General features: G+C 40.8%; 1 protein-coding gene across 6 annotated transcripts in view; it reads left to right on the top strand.

The window, feature by feature from the left end:
• TNRC6B (trinucleotide repeat containing adaptor 6B) overlaps positions 1-24507 on the top strand; it is a 262575-nt gene that overhangs the window by 213244 nt on the left and 24824 nt on the right. For all 6 annotated transcript variants that reach the window (XM_070371539.1, XM_070371534.1, XM_070371536.1 and 3 more), the window contains 5 exons: positions 1672-1820; positions 7385-7510; positions 17869-18000; positions 18267-18362; positions 18488-18683. In XM_070371539.1, coding sequence (XP_070227640.1) covers positions 1672-1820; positions 7385-7510; positions 17869-18000; positions 18267-18362; positions 18488-18683 — 699 coding nt within the window. The remainder of the gene's footprint in view (positions 1-1671; positions 1821-7384; positions 7511-17868; positions 18001-18266; positions 18363-18487; positions 18684-24507) is intronic.

Here is a 24507-nt window from a genome sequence, read left to right as displayed (position 1 = left end):
TCCTTTCCCGATTTGGAACCAGTCTGTTCCATGTCCAGTTCTAACTGGTACTTCTTGACCTGCATACAGATTTCTCAGGAGGCAGGTCAGGTCGTCTGGTATTCCCATCTCTTTAACAATGTTCCACACTCTGTTGTGATCCACACAGTCAGAGGCTTTGGTGTAGTCAGTAAAGCAGAAGTAGATGTTTTTCTGGAACTCTCTTGCTTTTTCAGTGATCCAGCGGATGTTGGCAATTCTGCCTTTTCTAAATCCAGCTTGAACATCTGGAAGTTCACGGTTCATGTATTGTTGAAGCCTGGCTTGAAGAAATTTGAGCATTACTTTGCTAGCATGTGAAAATGAAAGTTACTCAACTGTGTCCGACTCTTTGCAACCCTGTGGACTGTACCGTCCATGGAATTCTCCAGGCTAGAATACTGGAGTGGGTAGCCTTTCCCTTCACCAGGGGATCTTCCCAACCCAGGGATTGGACCCAGGTGTCCCACATTGCAGGCAGTTTCTTTACCAGCTGAGCCACAAGGGAAGCCTTTGCTAGCGTGTGAGATGAGTGCAATTGTGCCGTAGTTTGAACATTTTTTGACATTGCCTTTCTTTGGGATTAGAATGAAAACGGACCTTTTCCAGTCCTGTGGTCACTGATGAGTTTTCTAAATTTGCTGACATATTGAGTCATATTAGGGACCAACTGCCCTTTGCAGGTAGAGCAGGTGCAGCATCAGCCCTTCAACTGGGGGCTCTTCACAGTGATGCTGTTGCTCACCTGGAGGAACTTAAGAAAGAATCAAATCTGGAAGAAAAGAAAACAGTCCTGGGAGATAAAAGAAACAGCCTGTGATCTGTGATACTCTTAAATAGGAGAATAACTTAAAAACGAGTTTCATGACAGTGTACAACAGCAAATTCATAGACATGTGGAAGAAAGTGGAATAGTCATTGCATCTGGGAGATGGCATTGTACCAGTAACCATCACCCGTGTTCAACCCAAGAGTTATCAATTTTAGGGCAACAACCATGCCTCTTTGCTGTTTGTAGTCCTAATAATTTCATTTCACAACTGGAACTATTTGTCTTGCAGATGCTAAAAAAGGAGCAAGATGCACATCTTCTCACTGAGGACATTTGAATATAAAAGCAAGATATAGTCATCAAACATGTCAATAACTAGTTTAAGTATTTTTTTAGTTAGATTTTGACTAGATTAGCCCTAAGATTCTTTCAGTCTTCCACAGAAAACCAGCTTCAGCTGATATATGTTGAAGGTTTTAGAGAGATTGTTTTGTTTTGTTTTTAAAGCATCCATGTATGCTTCCATGGGCTTCCCTGGTGGCTCAGAGGGTAAAGCAACTGCCTACAATGTGGGAGACCTGGGTTCGATCCCTGGGTCAGGAAGATCCCTGGAGAAGGAAATGGCAACGCACTCCAGTACTCTTGCCTAAAAAATTCCATGGATGGAGAAGCCTAGTAGGCTATAGTCCATAGGGTAGCAAAGAGTTGGACACGACTGAGCAACTTCACTTTATGTTTCAGGGAGGACCACAGCAGCCTGAACAGTGAGAACTCTTCTGGTCTATACCTGCACGCCACAGAGGTTGTTGGGACAGGTCACTCTTGGTCATGAGGGAGACATTGAGGGTTAACATGTTCATTCTTTCTGTGTTACTTTTCAGGGAGCCTTCCAGATAAAAAATTTGATGTGGACAAGCGAGCAATGAATCTCGGGGATTTTAATGATATCATGAGGAAGGATCGATCTGGGTTCCGTCCACCTAATTCCAAAGACATGGGAACCACAGATAGTGGGCCTTATTTTGAGAAGGTGAGTTGACTCCTTGGTTTAAGATAATAATTCATGAGAACCACTTTGGTTCCCATTTGTCTTTTGATAGTTCATTCCAGAAGGAAGCATAGAATTACTGAACCAAATGGGAAAAAAAAACTCAAGCATCACCTGCATTTGAACGGTGACATGAAAACAGTTGATGTTGATGGGTGATTAGGCAGCAGCTAGAACCACCTGTCTTTAGAATGCGAGCATTGTGAACAAGGTCTAAGTTTTGGGGAATTTATGAAGTTTGAGGGGGGTGTGGTCTGATATAGTGGGGGAGATGCACGCTGGGAACATACAGAAGAAATTCTAGAGACAGAGTTATCCTGAATTCTTTTTTCTGCTACTGTTTAATTACAAATTAAATTTTGAATCTTGTGCAGAAACTCTATGTCTCCTAAGGCCTTGCCTTTTAGCTTTGTCAAGATGACCCAAAACTTTCTCCGTTGCTATTCCTAAAAAAAACTCTGTTGTCTTCTTTCTCCATTTCCTTAATGACCTGTTTTTAGTTATGATGATATCCTGTTCAAATTCTCAACTACCTGCTTTAAATAAGTCATTTATACCTATCTGTTGGAATTTTTAACATTTCTATTGGAGGAGGTTGTTACTTGTTTCAGAATACCAACTTGGAATATTCCTGGTCTTCAGAAGGCAGTTAAAACCGAAGTTTGTAGATTTGGCACGTTTTTGACACCACTGATGCTGGTCCAGACAGCAAACATATTCACAAGAAGATGACTTTGGCTTCTGTTTCAGCAGCCACATAGTTAGAGTCATCAATATTAGATCCCTGAAACTAAAGTGTCTGGTAATTTTTATCATAGTGCAATGGACAGAATGTGTTACTAACTTAGAGGATACGAATCTATAGCAGAGAGGATGACAGATGGTGTCTTTTGGGCAAAGTATGATGGTGATGATCAGATCCAAATTCTATCCTCGTTTACTGCTAATACACTCTAACTTTTTTTGTTCCTGGTGTCTCTCTTTTCCCTTCTTGCATTCTGTTGCTTCACTAACCAACACTCATTGCAATTGGCTAACTGCTACTACTTTTCAGCTGACTTTGCCTTTCTCCAATCAAGATGGGTGCCTTGGGGATGAGGCTCCCTGCTCTCCTTTCTCCCCTTCTCCCAGCTACAAGCTGTCTCCCTCTGGTTCCACACTACCCAACGTCAGCCTTGGAGCAATCGGCACAGGGCTCAACCCCCAAAACTTCGCTGCTAGACAAGTAAGGAGGCCTCTCAAATTTATAACTGCTTGGCTGTGGCCTCGCCTTGGCCCTGGTCTGCAGTTTATTGCATCATTTGTCTGTCTTGGGAAATTTGTTGATTACTGAATGCACAGAATGATATTAAGTCTAGGCTTTTTATTTAGCTCTTTCAGCCCATAGAACCCATCTCTCTTCATGTTTCTCAACATGGATTTTATTTTAAATCTGTTTCTTTTGTCTTCCCATTTTTGGTCATAAGTTTACGCTTCATAAGTTAGTGAGTTGCTGGCTTAGGAAGATGTTAAAGAGGCTGTACAGGTACCTTCTATCTAATTTAGTGACATATTTGCCATTTTGAACATTAGATTGAATGGCAAGTACTACCTTTGATGTCTTTTCAATCTAATGTAATTGCTAATTAAAAAATAGCACCAAAACTAATAAGATTAAATATTTGAGGGTTATGGCAGCTTAGAAATCCAGTGTCTTCAGGTATAAAATTGCTCAGGCAAAGGTAATTTATATCTCACATAATGAAGCTTTAAGAAGCCCACATGCTGCCCAGCATTTGATTCAGGCTAGAGTAGCACCTTTCCTAGAGATGGATCTGCCAGTCCTCCAAGGAAGGGCTGTGCGGTAGAAACAGGCCTGTCGGGGCCGGCGTAGTAATGCCTCTTTGCTTTTGCAGGCTTGAGCGGATGCAGCCAGCCTCTCTCTGTCACCTTGCAGTAGCTCTGTTGTAGTTTTTGTGGAGAAAACCAGAAATCTGGGGACAATTCTTTTGCGACAGTGGCTCCAGCAGTGTTTTCCTAGCCTTATTTCCATGACTACTTACTTGCCCTTCTGGCCTTCACCTCTGGATATCATGGAAAGACATTTAATTATCAGTTGTAGCCATTCTGTTTTCCCATGATGACTTTCATATATAGATGAAAAGTTGGTATAAAACACTTCTTACTCCATAGTCCTCAGACTGCATGTAGATCTTTCATACGCTGATTGCTGCCTTAGCACATTTTAAAAAATGGATCATACTATGTCCATGTGTACAAATTGGTTAACTCTGGGTTGGGAGTTACAGGTAATTTTTTGTTTTCTTCCTTTATATTTCACTGTTTTTCTTAACATTTCCACAGAGGACGTGGTGGCTCTGTATTGCTTATCTAAACAGAGAGGAACAGTTGGCATCAGTTTTGGTGGGGAGGAGGGCTCTTTGGGTTGAGTTATAGAAAATATAACATAGTCTTCACACTCTTGGTGAATGGTGATAATAAATACACTCCCAGGACCACCTGATTATCAGATACTTTTAGTATATAAACTTTAATGTAAGTGACCAAACTCGCTGTGCACTGGACTCTTAAAAAAAGTCGTTCCTCTTCAGTTTTTTATCTGTGGATTGCTACAAAGTCCATTGTAAACCAAGTTGACATATACATGTTCTATCCAAATAAGGTTATGTTTTTCTCATACTCTTTTCATGAAGAGTTAATATACTGCATAATTTGAAATTTAAGAGTTTTGTTCAAATCACAGAAGATTTTGATCAGCTTAATAACCTTGTTTTTAATTTATATACCTTTCTAAGTTAAACACTGTAGTTGGGGCAAATATCACCAATAATTATTAGGTTCAGGTCATCATAAAAGTCTCACACACAGCAGTGAAATTTTAGAAATATATATATATATATATATAAAGCTTTTGGTGCCAGTTTTCCTAATGTCAAAATATAGTTTTTAAAAAGATTAAATTTGTATGATTACCATTCTATACATTACTGTGCAGAATAGCTACTTCTGAGCCAAGAAGATGACCAACTTATGATGCCAAGATTCCATATTAAAAAATGGTCCCCGTACTTCACTTTGTGCAGAAACATGGGCCTCATGTTGCCAGACTTTGTTTCTTTTCAAGAGGTACTGGAAATAAATAACATTAAAAAGAGGGAGAGGGTGGGAGTTTCCTGGTTGCCTAGTGGTTAGAATTCAGGGCTTTCACGATCGAGGCCCAGGTTCAATCCCTGATTAGGGAACTGAGATCACACAAGCCGTGTGGCACCCCTCCCCCCAAAAAGGAAGATTTAACAGTTAATAATGAATAAAAATGATCTAAAAAGGGTTTTGTTTTTAAAAAGAGAGAGAAGGTATTTTTTTGTATAAACTTAAGTTGACTCACCTTCATTATTATCCATCAGAGTGCTTGGTGTGGTTTATGAGACACTTGATCATAAAAACCTAAAACCTTCGGTGGGAGTAGAATGGGCTCTTTCTACTAGGAATAGGAAAGTAGGAATTGATTTTACAAAAACTAAAAAAAATTTTTTAACTAATACCTCTTACCAGAAAGAGAGGTTGAGATTTCAAATGACCCCTACAAAGCAGGTTGGGAGCCTTACAAAACATAGGTCTAGGGTTTAGCTGTCAGAAACCCCACCATCCAAAGACCCTCCCCTCCATGAATAATTGACATCTGTTAACTAGGTCATTATTTGATAGTAAAGTGTAAGAACTATCTTAGCAGAATAGTCTTAGCAAAATAAGTGTTTCCTATTTTCATTATAGGAGCTAAGCTCCTGACTACTAGGGTCTCAGAAAAGTTAGAGCTGAGCCATTTCACCTCAGAGTGACAAATTTGATTAGTAAGACAGGAGAGGTGCAGATATTGAAGTTTCTAGAACTAAAGGTCTTTTCATGTTTAAACAGTCCTTTGGGAGATTAAATATTCATGGTGAATCTTCAAATTTCTTTTATGAGATATACATAGATTTTAATTGCCATTTCTACTTTATGTTCACAGTCATTTTTATTTTCAATGCTTTTAAGTTCATTAATTTCCCTGAAGCAATCCCTTAATCTGTTTTGAATCATTAAGCCATCAATGATGCCATTATAAAATTCTTCTGTAAAATTACCTAAATCCCCACAAGTCCAGGGATAAGAATGGTGGTGGCAACCTCAGCCCAGAGCCCGCAGACTGGGTATAAGCAGTGGTGTAGCCGTCTTCACCAGTGGTGTTCAGTGGGATGTTCGTTTTCAAGTGTGTAAAATTGGTGGGTCGTGGATGTTTGCAAATGATGCGCTCATCCTACAGACCAGGGCTTGATTGAGTTTCTGGGAATACAAAGAGGGAAATTTGAAGCTGGTGGTGGAAAGACAGGGTGGAAGATAACTGTAATATGATTTGATGGTGGAGCCTGTCAAAGAGATTTCAAGTGTTTTGAAAACATAGAGGTAGGCTCAATGAACTTGAATGTAAAATGAGGGAAAAGGTCAGGGGGAAGGTATCCTTGATGAGGATGACCTCTGAGCTGGCACTTGCAGAGGCCGAGTGAAGATAGTGTAGAAAACTACATCATACGGGGCAACACAGCATCAAGTCTAATTGAATATGATTTCAAGGGCCATCGTATATAGCCCCGCTTTCTATAGCTCTCTGATGGGAACAGTCTTAGAAGTGCCTCAGCAAGTTGATCCTCCAGAAATCAGGGACCTAAGCTTGTTTTTTTGTTTTTGTTTTTTACGGGGTTAAAACATTTTTTATATACCCCTTCTTGTTTTCTTTAATGTTAGCTTTCAGAGATCAGGAAACTAAATATACTTCTGTCCCATTATTTCAATAGCCACATAATAGTCCATCTAATGAATGGCTGTTATTTTTGACTAGACTGATAGTTATACATTTGAATGAGAAGTTACAGGTGAGTAATGCTTTGTGTGTCCCTGGAATGATTTTTCACTTTTCCCCTTTCTTCCTCGTTTATCTCACTCTTGGATTAATTTACATTTCCTCCTTTAGCAAAGAAGGGACCAAGGAGACCCAAGATAGGGAAGGGCGTTCAGATTGGGAGTAGGGTCCTCAGGGAGCCAGGCTCACAGTTGAGTGGCACTGATTCTGTGATCAAATCAGCCAATTTAGAGAAGTTATATCATGGTTTTACAGCTGATATTATTCACAGTCCTGCATTTTTTACTCAAGTGCCTTTCAAAATGGGTCTCAGATTATATAGTTTGAGAATAAATTCTGTAAACCCAGTCTTAAAGAAGTAGTTGTATAAATGTTACACTGCCTTTACCTTTCAATAACAACAAATTAGTGCTTTTTCTAACATTTGACTAAGTTTAACCCTTTTGGTTTGTATCAGACTGCAGGGTGGTGATGATATGCCCATGATTGAATTTGAATACTTATTCCAAGGTCAGGAACTTTTTTCAGTTACAATGCTCTGTGATTCCATGGAACACAGGATGCTTCTTCTGAGGGATAGGAAACCTGAACTGTTTCTTACATGCATTTCCTCGTGTTAACAAAGGCCTCACTGTCACTGTTCTGTTCACAGGGTGGCAATCATGGTTTGTTTGGAAATAGCACAGCACAATCGAGAGGCGTGCACACCCCCGTGCAGCCACTGAACTCTTCTCCTAATCTCCGGGCGCAAGTGCCTCCCCAGTTCATTTCCCCCCAGGTAAGTAACTTCATGGATCCACAATTCAGAAGTAAAGTCCGATGGTTACCAGTTGTCAGCTGACTGGTTTTGTGGCATAAAAAGAATAACAGTTACCCGTCTAAAGTGAAAAATCTAGATGCCAAGGATCAAGATTTTTAAAACAGGATGGCATATCTTGTTTTTTGTCGTTGTTTTATCATGCATACAAAGTAGATGTTTTTGCATGAAAAACATTATAATTATAATGCCTTTTAGATCACCTGTATGTTTTTCCAATACTATATTGATTTTTTAAATTGTATATAATTAAAACTACTCTATAAATTCTAATGCCTCAATACTCAAAATTTGGTTGCCCTCAAGGATTCAGGGAAGCTCCAGGTTCTGGGTTATTCTTAAAATTTTTGAGGAGATACATACTAAAATACTAACTGGGTGATCTTGGGGGGTTTAGAACTGGTGAGGTGGCAGAAACTCATTCACAGAGCAACTTTGCATAGGACAGAGTCCTTTGGGTACCATGGGAACCCTTTAGGGCCCTCCATTAGCAAGAGATGGTCATTGAGTTGTTTGGGGGTTTATAGATGAGAGAATTGTGCCAGTCTACCACATACTGCCCCTCATACCCTTTGTGAGAAAAATAAAAGCTGAGAAGCTGGAGTAAGGATTTAGTATGTGAATCAAGATTTAGAGCTTTGGGTCTGTCCCCTCGTATAAAAGGGGTTAAGGTACTTACTAGATCCAGCCAACACATTGTGAAGGATAAGGTTCTGTTTGGGGTATTTTTTTTTTTTGATACATCTTTTGAGAAAGAAGTTAAAAATATTTATTTGGAACCATAATTTGTAGATTTCAGATGTTGCTTGTAATATTGAGTCTCTGTCCATCTTAGTAGAGAAGGAATGTTGATTGTGCCCCCTGTTCCTGTCTGGGAGTCCATTTAGGTCCCTCTTCTTCCCCTTCCCTCTCTCTGAGTTCCATCCATCCTTCAAGTCCCCGGTAGACAGAGCTGTTTTTGAGTTTCCCAGCACTTTACAGCAGCAGCATCTTGACTCTTAGAGCACTTGCCAGCGTGCCTGGGTGTCAGGCCAGCAGTCGTCCATGGTGATCCGATGTCAGTTGCCTGTTGGCAGCGCCGAGATGAAGAAGAGGCCATCTGTACCATGGCAGCCTCCTGGAGTTGGTGGCGATGGTGGCAGAATAGTTGGCAGATGATGTGCTAATGTTGTATGGAAATGCTTAACAGGGTCGGGGAGCTGGGTGGGGCCTCACGCTGGTAGTGGCGTTGAAGCATGAGTCAGTTCCCTGGGCACAGCTGGAGAAAAGGTGCCTTCCAGGAGACAGGAGTAGTCTATGTAGGGATAGTAACATCTGAAAGAACACGGCCGGTGTGGGGAAGCACGGTTATTAGTTTGAGCTTGTGTAAGCAGAGGTGTGCTGCCTAGAGGGGAACAGGAAGGAGCTTGTCAGAAAGTTTGGGACTACATTTGGAAGTTTTGTTTGCCTTGCTAAGGAGTTTGGACTTTGTCCTTTGGTCACCATGGTTGGTAACCATTATCTTGGCTGCTGTTTAAAAATACAGTGTCTGGGTCTTCCTCCATCTACTGAGACACTGTGTCTTGGGACCTCATTACCCCCAGGTGATTTTTACCTGTTCTCTAGAGTTCGGCTGCTCTTGCCAAAGACGATAAAGTATTAGGCAGGATAGCACGGTGGTACAGAAGACATGTGTGAAGGACGGAATCACTAACGCAGAGGAGCTCGGTCACGAAGCTAGTACAGGAACCCAGGCACGACTGTGGCTGTGGGGATCCAAACCTTCTTGTGAAGGTCACCGGTGATCTCTGTGTTGTGGATTCCGGTGGTCTGTTCCCCAGGCTTTTTACTCATGTATCAGCATTTCACCCAGTTGATCACGTCCTCCTTTTTGAGACTCTTCATTTGGCTTTCAGACACCCTCTGTATTAGTTCTCCATCTACCTTTTCTTCTCTGTCTGCTTTACAAGTTCTTCCCCACTTCCCCCATATTTAAACATCAGAGTACCCCAGTCTCAATATTTGAACCTCTTCTCACCACCTACAGCTACTGCTAGGTGATCTCACCCAGTGGAATGATTTTAGAATACTGACAGTTCCAAAATTGTGGCTTCAGCCTGGTTCTATCTTCACAACTCCACAGACTTCTGGCATCTTCACTAGGATGCCTATAGGCATCTGAAGTGAACATGCCTGAAACAGAACTTCAGCTTCATCCCACTCTCCCCTCAAGACATCCTCTTCTTCCAGGAACATGGCACTCTCATCTTCAGGTGCTCTGGCCAAAGACCTCACAGCCCACAACCAGTCCAGCAACAAATCTTCCCTTCAAAACGTCATCCAGCGTCCAACCATTCCCTCCCATGGCCACAGTCTCCTGACTGGTCCCACCCTGCTTCATCCCCCACTTGGTGCCTCGAGTCTGTTTTCCACCCAGAGTTCAGACTGATGCTCTAAAACTGCACTGTTCAGGGTAGCCATTAGCCATGTGAGTGCTTGAAATGCAACTCATGGAATGGAAGAACTGAATTTTTAGTTTTAATAGATATAAATTTAAATAGGCACACCAGGTTAACAACTACTGTACGGACAGTGCAGATGTAGAACATTTCTGTTAGCACAGAAGGTTAAGGTCACTGCTCTCCTGGCTCCCTCTCTCAGAGATTACAAAGCCAACTCTTCACTGTGATCTTTGAGGCTCTTGGTTACCTCCCTGCCTCCCACACCTGCTCTCCTGTTGGTTCAGGCCTCTCCAGCCAACTGGCCCCTAGTGCAGTACATGCTTCTAGAATGCTCTTCTCCCAGATTGCCACATGGCTCCTTCTCTATTTCCTTCAGAGTTCTGCCTCAGCCCCACCTTATCAGGCAGGCTATCCCAGGCTGTGTACATTACATGACCACTGTTAACCCCTCACCTCCCACCCCGACCCCAGGAGTGAAGTAAGCTTCAGAGTAGCAGGATCTGTGTCTGCTCTGTTCACTACTGCATCCTAAAGATCCTGCAGAGTGTGTATTTTGAGTTCAGTAAGCATATGCCTGTTGGGCTGCCGTCTATGGGGTCTCACAGAGTCGGACACGACTGAAGAGACTTAGCAGCAGTAGCAGCAGTAAGCATATATCAAGTCACGGGAAGATGCATTTCAGAATGATCTAGAAAGTGGAATTGTTAGACAAGCACAGTTAACTTAGTCTAAAAGACTTGGGGGCTGCAAATCTCTTGATGACCAAAGTTATCTGCTCTATTTGGAAAAGAAAAGTACTTGTGTTCTCCTACATTTTTGAAATGTGTTTATTTAGCAAAACATGGTTAGCTTTTATTTAATGCATAAGAAGGGCAAAATATTAAACAATGGAATCTTCAGGTTTTTTCCTGACATTTACATATTTTAAAAGACAAAACAGTTGGGTAGGTTTAAAAAAAAATTCAAGTAAAGAGAATATAATAACCACACTGAAAGTTTGGATTATGCAGAAAAAATTCTTCCCGCAACTACCCTCCCACCCCACTGGAAGCAATGACAAGAGTTATATTTACACAATCCCCAGATCAGACTTTGTTCATATTCAGGCGCACTTTTCACATAGTTGCATTCATGGTCACGATAGCCTGTTATTTTTGTTAACATTGAGTCATAATATTTTCTCATCCCTAAGACAATCTTTGGGTCGATCATTCTTAATGAAGAAGGCAAATGTTCTTTCAGGTAAGCTTGCTTTGGTTTGCCTTTCCCCGCTATTGGGTGTTAAATTATTTCTAATTTTTTCACTGTTGTAAGTTAATGCTATGGAAAAATCCTTATACATTATCTTTGCCCACATTATTTTTAAATTTAGTTGCCCAGAATGAAATTCTGGGTCAAAGCACACAAACATTTAAAATTGATGGATATTATCAAATTTCACATCCATTCTAACCGATTAAGCAGTTAAGCATCTGTCTAGTCCTTTTATATTCACTGGAGGAGGACAGTACTGTGAATCTGAAGAGAGAAGCTGAGCAAGGCTAGACAGGAAGTCCTCGAAGGGCAACCTTGATAGTCTTTTCTTAAAAATTACAAATGAAAAGAAAAAATTATGAACAATGTATCTTTTACTTTTTAAATTTTTATTTATTGTTTTATTTTTTATTTATATTTATAAATTTTATTTTAATTTATTAAAATAATTCATTAATAAATTTAAGTTTATTTATAATTTTTACTTATTTATTATTACGTTGCTTTGTTGTCGCGCGTGGGCGCTCTCTAGTTGTGGTGAGCAGCAGGCTTCTCACTGCAGTGGCTTCTCTCTCTCTGGAGCACGAGCTCTAGGGTGCGAGGTTTCAGTACTTGTGGCACATGGGCTCAGTAGTTGCCCTGCAGCATATGGAGCCTTCCTGGACCAGGGATCAAACCTGTGTCCCCCACATTGGCAGGCGGATTCCTAACCACTGGATCACTGGGGAAGTCCCCTGATAGTCTTTATGACTGTCAACGTGTAGAACATATGAGATGCTAGCATTTAAAGTACAGTATAAAAATGCTTTGCGTTAGCATTTCTTTACTTTTCTTTATAGTCTTTTTGTGCCTGTCTTTATATTGTTTCATGTTCCCTTTTTTGAACTTTATGTAATAAACTTATACAGAATGTAACCTCTGATTTTTTAACTTCATATTGCTTCTAAGATTTTGATTTGGGCAATTGCGGTTCATATTGCATTCTACTGTATGAATACCATCGTTCATTTACCTATTGAGTGGTTTCCAGATTTTTGCTATTTTGAGCATTGCTTCTGCAAGTATTCCTCTGTTTATCTCCTCAGATGAGTTTCTCTGGGGTATTTATGGGTCATGGGCATGTTTTACTTTGAGTGGTGGTTTCTTTAGCTAATTGTGAGTAGTAGGAATGGTAAGATGGCTGGGGGAATCATAGGCTCCTGGTTAGGGATGTCAGCTCTTCTCAAGACTGAAGAGAGATGGTGATCAAGAGACCAGCCAATTTATCCGATAGATCTTTTAAAACTGAAAGAAGGGAGGAGAAATGACAATTCAGACAATGGCTCTTTATTTTGGAAGCCAGTAGGTTGGGAAACAAAATGAATCATAGAGGAAAGCTTTGAAAAGGAAGTTAGAAACAATGGTCATCAGTGCAGACAGCCTGGAGCAGCACATCCAGTGGAAATGTAACAGGAGCCACATAATGGAATTTAAAGCTACATTTAAAAAATAAGAAACTGGTAACATTAATTTAACAATATATATTATTTAGCCTGAGGGCTTCCCTCCTAGCTCAGTTGGTAAAAAACCTGCGATGCAGGAGACCCCCGTTCAGTTCCTGGGTCGGGAAGATCCACCGGAGAAGTGAGAGGCTACCCACTCCAACATTCTTGGGCTTTCCTTAGGCTCAGCTGGTAAAGAATCCGCCTGCAATATGGGAGACCTGGGTTCCATCCCTGGGTTGGGACGATTCCCTGGAGAAGGGAAAGCCTACCCCCTCTGGTATTCTGGCCTGGAGAATTCCATGGACCATAAGAAGAAACTGGTAACATTAATTTAACAATATATATTCTTTAGTCCAGTATATCTAAATTATTATCATTTCAACCTGTAATGAACACTTTACATTAAAATTTTTACTTTCTTTTTTTAAAGCCTTTAGACTTTCAAAGTCGCATCTTTGAAATCTGGTATGTATCTTATACCTAAAACACATCTTGGGAATTCCCTGGCAGCCCAGTGGTTAGGACTGTGTACTTTCACTGCCAGGGCCTGAGTTTGATCCCTGGTCAGGGAACTAGGATCCCACAAGTCATGCTATGCAGCCAAATGTTTTTAAAAAATTTACAAAGTCTAAAACATATCTCAGCTTAGGTAAGCCATGTTTTTCAAGTGCTCAAATAGCTACACAAGACAAATGGTTAACTTACCAAATGGCACAGGCCTACCAGCAGAATTACTGTATTCATTTCTTTCCTAGAAACTGCTGCAGCAAATGCCTGGGTGGCTTAAAACAACACACATTTATTCTGTCCCAAGTTCAGGAGGCTAGGCATCTGAAGTCAGGGTGTCATCAGGGTTGGTTGGTTCCTACTGGTGGCTCCAGAGGAGAGTCTATTCCATGCCCTCGGCTGCTGGTGGCTGCTGGCAGGGCTTGGTGTTTTTGACTTGTAAATGCATTGCTCCCATCTCTACCTCGTTCATGTGGCGTTCTTCCCTATGTGTCTCTAGACTTTCTCTTCTCCATCTCTGTCTTTTCCTCTTCTTCTAAGGACACCAGTCATTGGGTTAGGGCCTCTTGCAATCCAGTATGTCGTCACCTGAAACGTGATTTTGTCTACAAAGATTCTACTTCTGAATAAGGCCACATTCTCAGATCACAATTGCACGTGAATTTTAGGGGAACATGATTCAGCCCAATATATTTGCTAAACCAAATGAATTTAAGATTCACACTGAAGGTAGTAAATACGATTTCATGAGTCACAGAGGTATAGTAGTCTAAGACTCTGGTTTAGAATATGGTATAGTAGTGTAGGCCATATCTCCACTCATAGTCTCCTTACCTGCCCCTGACCTCCCCCTCCCCCTGAGAGAAGGAAAAACCCTATTAATACAGTAAGCTTAGAGCCACTGTATCAGAGACAGTAAGTTAAGTCACACTAGTGCCCATTTGCCATGGCACCCCACTCCAATACTCTTGCCTGGAAAATCCCATGGACGGAGGAGCCTGGTAGGCTGCAGTCCATGGGGTCGCGAAGAGTCGGGCACGACTGAGCGACTTCACTTTCACTTTTCACTTTCATGCATTGGAGAAGGAAATGGCAACCCACTCCAGTGTTCTTGCCTGGAGAATCCCAGGGACGGGGGAGCCTGGTGGGCTGCCGTCTGTGGGGCCGCACAGTCAGACACGACTGAAGCGACTTAGCAGCAGCAGCAGCAGTGCCCATTTAGGTGAACTCAAAGGAGAGATGAAGAAGAATTATTACTTGAGGGGAGTTGTGGAGGATCCCTCATGTTGGCCGTTAAGCTGGTGCTGAGGCAGAGTGCACAGTCATGGTATGCTTGCTTTGAGCTCCTGTCTGCCAGGGATCTAACTGTTAAAATAGAAAATCAAATAAAGAGTTTCTCCCCCCTCCCCAGTCTTTTTTTAATTGAAATATTGTTTATTTACACTGTTGTGTTAGTTTCAGATAATATAGCAAAGTGGTTCTGTTTTCTATATCTACATACCTGTCCTGTTCTCAGATTTTTTTTCACTATAGATTATTACAAAGTATTGAAGGTAGTTCCCCCTGCTATACAGTAGGTCCTTGTTGTTTATCTTCTTTTACATATAGTAGTGTCAAGGTTTTGGTAACACTCAGCATCTCATAGAGAATGGAGAGGAAGCATCTGGGAGAACCATTACTTTAAATCAAAATACTTTCCAAAGTGAGAGAATTGATAGTTGAAGTGAAAGTGCTGAGATCTTGGAAGGAAAACAAGTTGGTGAGCCAAGTATAGAAAATTTGAACTGGATGTTTTTAGACTGGAAAGTGTCAAAGAAAAGATACGCAGGTATTCTTGAGAATGTAGCAGAGACCAGTGACTCAAAAGTATTAGGAAGCAGAAGAATTTGGATCTGACTGTGATGCTAAAGAAAGATAAGATGGGAACACCCCATGGGTCTTCTGATGACTCCGTTTTTATAGGGGCATTTTTAAAAGACAGAAAGTAAGGGTGTGCAAGCAGGGGTGAATGTGTGTGAGTGTCACGCTGGGGGGTTAAAACACAAAATAAGCTGAGGCTTGCAAAAAAGTAGGCAGGTCGAAAGTGTCTCAGAGCTTGGTTTGGTGCAATGTGGTGACTGGGAAAGGAATCATTGCTTTGGACTCTTTGTATAAGGCTGACTAAGTGGGAATAAAAATTTTACTGCTTATGTCTTTTCTATTAAGAATAAGGGTTAAGATGAATTAAATCCTTCAACGGAGAAAGAATTTGTGAAAAGAATTGCAAAACCCTGTCTGTGATCTTTGAAGAATGCTGGGGGTCTTCAAGGAGGCGGGTTTAAATAATGACACCTCCCTCTTTTCTGCCCAAATTCTGAATTTTGTGTGTGTGTGTGTGTGTGTGTGTAATAAAGTTTTATTAAACTATAATGGAGACAGAGAAAGCTTCTGACATAGGCCTCAGAAGGGGGCAGAAAGAGTACCCCCCTGGCTAGTCTTCAGCTGGATGTTATATGGTCACTGCTGCTGCTAAGTCGCTTCAGTTGTGTCCGACTCTGTGCGACCCCAGAGACGGCAGCCCAACAGGCTCCCCCATCCCTGGGATTCTCCAAGCAAGAACACTGGAGTGGGTTGCCATTTCCTTCTCCCAAATTCTGAATTTTTAAGACAAAAGGGGAAAGGCCTCCAGGGGCCTGAATGTCCACTATGCTGCCGAGAAAGCTGATATTAGAGAATACGAGCTTCCTAATACTGAATTCCATACATACCCCTTAGTAACTGAAATAGGGCAGTCCTCCTTGGGGGCTTCCTACCAAGAAGTAAGGGAAAGAGGCCCCAGAGTGCTGTGATAAAGGTGGATGCCCCTCTGTTTGGAGTTTCAGATCAGAAACAGGAAAGAACTATCCCTCCCCTGCAAGGAAGGAAGAAGAATGGAGCAATTTCTTTGTAATTTTTTTTTTGAAAGAACAAGGAAAGTGGCTTGAAGACTGATGAACTTGGTGCCGATTCTGAGCAAGATTCTAGACAAAATGATAAAAAATGTGATTTCTGAGCACATGTACTAAATCAAGAGTCATAGTTTGCTAACATGTTTGAACATAACCCACTTTCTTCACTGGTCAAAAAACGTTGGATTATAGGGATGATAAAGTTGTTGTGTCTCTGTTTTGACAAGTCACTTGACAAGCTGTCTCTTTGTTTTAGATAAGATGAAAAAATATAGGCTAAGTGCTAAAACATATGTGTTGATTAGAAATGATTGACTGTTCCTGGACTGATCAGTTTCAGATTGGAAGGACGTTTTTAGTAGCATGCTACTAGATTATCTTCAGCTCTGTTCAGCGTTCCCATCAGTGACCAGATGGGAAACACAAACTGACAATAAGCAAAATAACAGGTAGAAAATAACTTGATGAAGTGACCATTAATAAGTTAAAATATAAGAGAGGTTCATTCATCTCGTAGGTTTTATCAAGCATCTACTATGTTCCAGGCATATAAAGATAAATGTAAGGTCCTAAGGCTCAGACATAATAGTTTATAAACCCAGCTGCTTAAAAATTACACGGGAGAGTAAAACATATTTTAATATTGTAAATTTTAATGGACTGTGTGAATTGGGAGATAATTCGATACGATCAGAGAAGCTGAGATCTTAGGAACTGTTGAGAGCGTGGCTTTTAAAAGATGAGTTAGTGATGGCGAGATCTACCCAATATTAGAAAACTTCAGAAAATGGCTTCTCTGTAAATGAGAAATGAATGGGTTGAGAAATTGAACGATATACAGGTGAGAGAACTGACCCCAGCTAGCCTGGAGATGAGATGAAGGGGTAGGTGTAATCATTGTTTGTGGACACCTGAAGAACCACACTGTGGAATAATAGCAACATGTATGGAGTGCATTTCTATGCATTTGACATGAACTAACTCATAAAATCCTCAGACAGCCACTGAAGTTAGTTTTATTCTTACTCAGATTTTGCAGATAAGGAAAGTAAGGCTCAGAAAAGTTAAATAAGTCGCTTGCTCTGAGTCATACTGCTTAGAAATGGCAGGCCCATGCAGTCTGCCTGTAGGACTAAATTTTTGACCAGAATGCTATTGATATTAAGGGACTAAGTTTGTTCTCCATGGCACTCACTGATTCATTGGGTTCAGTGAATGTTTTGGGGGTTTGTTTGTTTGTTTTTATTTTAATTGGAGGCTAATTACTTTACAATATTGTGGTGCATTTTGCCAAACATTCACATGAATCAGCCATGGGTGTGCATGTGTTCCCCATCCTGAACCCACCTCCCTCCTCAGTGGATTTTTTTATAGCACATTTCCAATAATAACCTCTAAGACGAAAGTTATGTTGTCATTCATTTTTTTCATGCAGATATTTTCCTGATTGTAAAATTCATAATTTTCATTGTAGAAAAGTTGAAATGCCTAAAAAGAGAATGCAAAAGCTCCTATAGCCTTCACCACTCAAAAGATAACCACTGTTAATGCTTTGGTATATTTCTCCTAATTGTTTAATGTTTTTCATAAATATTTTTCAAGGAAAATGTTGATAGTGCTTGCTTTAGCTTTATTGAGATTCTTTTTACACAACACACAAACTTTTTTTATTTTGATAAATTCTGAAAGTTCCTTTTCTTGGCTAGGTTTCTGCCTCAATGCTTAAGCAGTTTCCCAACAGTGGCCTGAATCCAGGTCTTTTCAACGTGGGGCCCCAGTTATCTCCTCAACAAATTGCCATGCTGAGCCAGCTTCCACAGATTCCCCAGTTTCAGTTGGTAAGTAGCAGATTTTCCTCCTATAGCCAAAAGGTTTTATTATTATTATTATTTATTATTATTACTACTACTACTACTTGCTTCATTTCATGTGTTTAAGGGTTGATACGTCAGCTCAAGTCTTAAGCACACTCAGTTTGACCGGTAGGCCAGGATCTTGGTGGTACTTGCCTCATGGACACTGATTCGGCTCACAAACCCTTGCAGTTTTCCTAGTAAATCCGCCTTAGGAAACTTGGGTCCTCTCTTTCTCCCTTATTTTGTAGGCATGTCAGCTTCTCCTGCAGCAGCAGCAACAGCAGCAGTTGTTACAAAACCAGAGGAAGCTTTCTCAAGCTGTTCGCCAGCAGCAGGAGCAGCAGGTATGTGGCCTTGGAAGGGCCCCCTAGTGCTGCATGTGGGAATACGTCTCTGCTTAACCTCTGATGGCGGAAATGGATGTTGGCTTATCATGTGTTTGTTTTCCCTTGGGCCTCCTCACCTCCAGCTGGCTCGGATGGTGAGCGCCCTCCAGCAGCAGCAGCAGCAACAGCAGCAGCAGCAGCAGAGGCAGCCCAGCATGAAGCATTCGCCATCTCACCCCGTTGGGCCCAAGCCACATCTGGACAACATGGTACCCAACGCTCTGAATGTGGGGCTCCCAGACCTTCAAACCAAAGGGCCAATACCTGGATATGGTTCTGGTAAGCTGTTAGTATGCAAACTGCTTGTTGAAAAATCTGCCAGTCACACTCTCAGCCTAAGGGTTAGACCTCCATTACACTATTTTCACAGTAGCCATGCTGGGTCAGTAAATATTCTTATTCCTCTCTTGCAAGTGAGATACCTGATTTGCTGATATGTTTCCTGAAGCTCATCACACAATTAGCAGACAGCAGAGACAAGCTTCCACCTTCTCTGGGTCCAAAAGAAGTCTTTTATTACTTGGGAGTGGCAATCAGCTCTCCTACCACCAGGAACTTTTTAAAGCCCATTTGTACCTGCTGTGAGTGCTGCACTAGTCTGACGTTATAATCGAGCAAATTACGTACAAGTTGAGAGGCATTTAGCTCTATGGATAAAATTACCTTGAAAAAAAATGAGGAATTAAAATTATCAGGCAAACCAGTAAAATTCTTCTGATGTTAGTTTTTCATCTGATTTAAATAGAATTAGCACAAGTAAGGTTATACCTTTGACATTCATCAGGAATTTGTTGGCAGGCGAGTTGTAGCTCTTTCAGAACTGGGGAACATGTTGTAAGCAGAATCCAACCAGCGAGGCAACGGTGATTTAAAAATAAAATACAAAAGTTAAAAAAGTACCACCCACCACAGTGGGTCTCCTCTCAGATTGACAACATTTAGATTTTCTTTTGGTAAGGACTTTACTGTTCTCTGCCATCTCAAAAACAAGGGTTAAGGGAGATTTGAAAGCTGCACTCAAGTGACAAAGTGACCTTGGACAAATGGCCTTGCTGTCTGTGCTCTGTGAGGTGCCTGCTGGGGTGAGATGTCCACTGCCCACCGGGGAGGCCAGGACCTGATCCTGGATAGTTTTAAGGGAATTAATTTCTAGATCCTTAAGTTCTACCAACTGTACTTTTTCTTTAAAGAAAAGAAAATTGCACATTTATTTATTTGTTTTATTTTTTACTGTGGGGGGTCTTCACTGCTGCTGCGTGGGCTTTCTCTAGTTGCAGCGAGCGGGGGCTACTCTCTGTCGCAGTGTGTGGGCCTCTGATTGCAGTGGCTTCTCGTTGCAGAGCAAGGCCTCTAGGGCTTCAGTAGTTGTGGCTCGTGGGCTCTAGAGCGGACTCAATAGTTGTGGCACACAGGCTTAGTTGCTCTGTGTCATGTGGGATCTTCCTGGAACAGAGATCAAACCAGTGTCCCTTGCATTGTAAGGTGGATTCTTAACCCCCTGGACCACCAGGGTAGCCTCTGTACTTTTTCTTAAAAATGATTTGCATGAGAACTGACTTTTAAATTCCATTTGACATAAAAGAAAGTCAGACGCTCCACCATCCCCACCATCCCGTATCCTATCAGAGCATGGTTCTCTGGAGCTCCAGACAAAGAGGAAGCCTCCCGTGATGACTATCAATGGTGCCCTTATCCCTGGGTTTCCAGTCCTCACCTGCCGAATCATGTGTCCTCTTAGGGATGAAGCCTGACATAAGAGCCCGCATGTGCTGGTGTGTGTTCAGTTGTTCTGGATTTAGACAGTGTGCATGAGTGACGTGGGGGCAGCAGTGCTTCTCTTCATCCCCTTTTGTCAAAGGATGTGTAGTTCTTGAAGTGGAATCCAGTCGTATAGAGCGAAGAGAACATCAGGAAGCCACAAGTGACTTTTCCACGTATTTCAGGAACACAGTTCTTTTCAGACCTTCTCATTGCTCATCCTGAGGGCTTGTCTTAGCTGGAAAGAAAAGCACCTAGGATCAGCCCGAGCAGTATAGGTTAGTGAGACTGACTCTTTGAAACAGGTGTTTTCATGGCAAATAGGTAAAACCTGTGGATTTCCTTTAGAACGGGGTATGTACCAGTCAGTTAGTTGTTAAAAACCTAGAATCATAATGTATTTATTTCACTGACAGTCTTTATAACATCTTTACTATTTTCTACCCACCTATCAAAAAGTAAAATTATGTGTTGGCTGTAAATCTGTTCATTTTTAGCAGTGTATGTATACTTCTCTTGTTTATTGAATATATAGAAAAATTTTATCATAATGTCTTATTAGATTAATCATATTGTTTGTGATTATTATACTTAACTATTCCTAATGACTAAAGGATCAGAGTTCAGTATTTATACATATGTACATTTACTGGATACATTTCATGGTTTTTTAATATCATATTCCTGTTTCATAAGTAACTTAAAAATTTAGTTATGCTTTATTATCCAAATTAAGGAAAAAGAACATACTGACTTACTAACATTTTCATGTGATAACTTAGTAAACAATGGATACATTAGTTTTATTAGGTCTATATTAATTGTGATATGACCACTTATAATCACGATGCATTTTGCAGTTTATTTCAATTACAATTTTCCTTAATTCATATTATCAATTTATTGGAATTGAAAAACTGAGACTGAAAACAAGTCTGATTTGGCTGCCTATTTTGAATAAACTAAACCTATAGCTGTAAGGTTTTGATGAAAATATAGGTAAAGCATTTATACAGATTAAAGTTTTTTCGAAAAAGATGTAATACAATGAATGTATATATTATGAATATAAATAGTGCCTAGTATAGCAGAGTAAAAAAGAAAAAAGATAACCTGTAGGCTAAAGACTAGCAAGAATAATTAAAAATTTCGTAGTATGTTTTTTTCTTAGTACATTTTGATAAAGCCTCTACTGATATATTTTCTCAGAATTAAAGAGTTGAATGACTTTCATGACTGCTTAACTAACCCTTAGCTGATTGTTTTTTGTAAAATATTTTCTGCTTTTAACAAAATGGAAAATATGCCTAATTGAATTGTCAAGTGATAATGACCTATCTAAAAATTATGTTTTAGTAATAAATACTAAAACATAATTTTTAGATATCTTATTGAGCTGGGAGAAGGAAATATATCCAAAAAGTAATATAAAGAAATAACTGATGTGATTACAAGGCTCCTACTTTTCTCATCTACTTATTTGTGTAAATTTTCTTAGTGCTTTAAAAAGTCTATAAAAATTTTAAAAATAGGAATAGAATAGTGTGAACTAGATCAAGTCATAATCACTAATATCTGAATAATCTAGATACAAAGTCATTCATCTTGTTAGAAAGTGTACTTCCAATAAAATTTTACTTTTTATCTTTAAACTTTATCAAAATATGTAATATTTCTGTGTGTGGTATATCCAGTGAAAAGTAGAGATATGAATAATAGAGATTATTAAAATAGCAGAAGAATAACTGTATCCTTCCTGGGATTATGATGTGTCAGTAACACATGGGCATGTGGACATGGATTAGAACAGCTGTGTTAAAGAGGTGACTGTGGATGATTTCTTTTATAATTTATTGCTTATTATAATGATTATGAAACCAGGAATTTGTTTTTTCATCTACAACAAAAAAAGTAGTGGAAAATATAGAACTGTAGACAAAGAGAGTATAGGAGTGATAAATTAAGGACAAGTTAATTTGAGAGTTTCCTCAGGGAGGTTAAGCCAAGCCCTGAGCCAAGTGGTAGTGATGAATAGACAACAAATTAGTGTGTGTGGCCAAAAAAGTCATTCTGACAAGGACAGATAAGGTGGTCAAGGGCTTGTATATGTAGCAATGATGAGGTAGATAAAAGGCATGTCCTGGTGAAATGAGGCCCTGGGAAAGCCAGGGGCATGTCTTATCTCTGATTGTACCTCAGCTCCTGACACAGAGCCTGGCACAAATTAGGCTCTCCATAAATACTTATTGGACTGAATGAAATGGCTTGTTTAATTAGAAGTTCTGTGTCGGGGAGCTGGTACATGGAGGCCACTTGATGAACTGAGAAAGTATGTGCTTAGTTGCTCAGTCATGTCTGACTCTTTGTGACCCCATGGACTGTAGCCCACCAGGCTCCTCTGTCCATGAGGATCTCTAGGCAAGAATACTAGAGTGGGTTGCCATGCCCTCCTCCAGGGGATCTTCCCAACCCACGAATTGAACCCAGGTCTCCCACATTGCAGGCGGATTCTTTACTGTCTGAGCCACCAGGGAAGTCCATTGATGAAATAGCAAGGTCAAGTCTGTATCTTCCTGGATCTGGAGGTGTGATAGCTCATGAGCCACACAAAGGTCACGAGTGGAGTGCTATCTACAATAGCCTCTAGAGCCCAGAATTCCCTTCATCCAGATTTGTTGAGCACATTCCATCCTCATGTGAGGCCAGTCACTATGTGACATCGAAGAGAGACACAGAGTTACATAAAACCTTGTATTGATTTTCCTCTCATAGTTTTGGGTTTGTAGATTGAATCTTTCAAGGTACTTTTATCTCCTTTTTGCCTTCTTTATCTTTAATTCCTTTTCCCTTGCCAGACCTTATTGTTTAATTGTGGTGCTGCCATGTCTGGGTGGCATCAGATCTCCAAGTTTCTAATGAGAAAGATGCCCGCTTTATCCAGGGTTCCAACAAGACAGCCTCAGACGGTACGAGAGTTAAAGTGGGTGCCATGTGGAGTCTGGGCTGGTTGGAGCCACATGTCCGCTAGGGAGAGGGAACTTCCACAGGACACCTCTGCTGAGGCATGGTGGGAGCCCTGCTGATCTTCTTGGGTGCCAGTGCTTGCCTGTTATTGCTACACTAACTGTGGCTCATTCTCCTTTTTCTTTCTTTTTAAAATGCATTTATTTATTTATTTGGCTATGCCAGGTTTTAGTTGTAGCATATGGAATCTTTTGGTTGCAGTGTGTGGGATCTGGTTCCCTGACTGGGGACCAAACCTAGGCCCCCTGCATTGGGAACATGGAGTTCTCCACGTTCCCAATGGACCACCAGGGAAGTCCCCCACTTTTCTGTTTTTTATTAATTATTCTTCCCCTCTCAGTTTCAGCTGTTTATTTTAGTCCTTTATTTTACTTTTTTGAGCATAAGTTTAAAAAATATTTAATACATTCTAACCTAAAACCAGTGGTGCACCTTGTGAGGCTCCATCAACAAGCCTCTCCTGTGTGGCTTTAACCTGTCCAGCCCTCTGCAGTGGGAAAATCTTAACTGCCAGAGCCCTTGCTAACAGCCTAACACTTGAGGGCACACTCTGAATCTCTCACCAGTTGCTTGTTCAAGCTTTGGGGTCTTCGCCATTGTATAAAAACTTTCAAATTGATCTCCCGTAGTCTATCCCATTCTCAGACTGTCAGTTCTCTTTGTAAAATATAAACTTAGTTCTGTCTCTCACTTGCTAAAAAATTCTTTTTATCTCCTATCTTTGGGGGGCAAAAAAGTTCTAGACTTCTCGGCCTGACATATGTGAGACCCTACAAGCTATGACTCTTCATCTCTCCCCATCTCACTGCATCCATAGTCAGCCAGGCGTTGGAGTTACATTGGGCTCCTCGTCATTCCCTAAGCACCTGTGATTGTCACCAGTTAGAGCTTCGCACTTGGTTTTCTTGACTTACTCACCCTCCTGCCCTAGGCCCTAGATCAGCTGTCCTTCTGCAAAGCCTTTCCTCCCATAGAGACCTTACCACAACTTCAGGGCTGCTGTTGCATCGTGTTGGTTTGTAGTGTGGACATCTATCTCAGCTGGAGAACTGCTGGTCCCACATTCTGTTTGACACAAACCTGAGCTAAATAGATAACGTGAGTGCACATGTGCCATAAGATGTTCATCAGATGACATCATACGTGTTTTCATACCTGAACAGAGTCGTCCCTTTTGTAGCAGGCAGGAGCCCAGACCAACATTTTGAATCAAAACACTTGTTTCTGAGTGAAGAAAACTTCATGTGAATTAGTCTTTTAGGGACAAATGAAGCCATTTGTGGATTCTGCCTCAGACCTCTTGGTTATTGATACTAGAAAC

The sequence above is a fragment of the Bos mutus genome, chromosome 5 (genome assembly GCF_027580195.1).
Source record: "Bos mutus isolate GX-2022 chromosome 5, NWIPB_WYAK_1.1, whole genome shotgun sequence".
NCBI lineage: Eukaryota > Metazoa > Chordata > Mammalia > Artiodactyla > Bovidae > Bos > Bos mutus.
The sequence above is the reverse complement of the archived record's forward strand: the minus strand, read 5'-3'. Positions and strand labels throughout refer to the sequence as shown.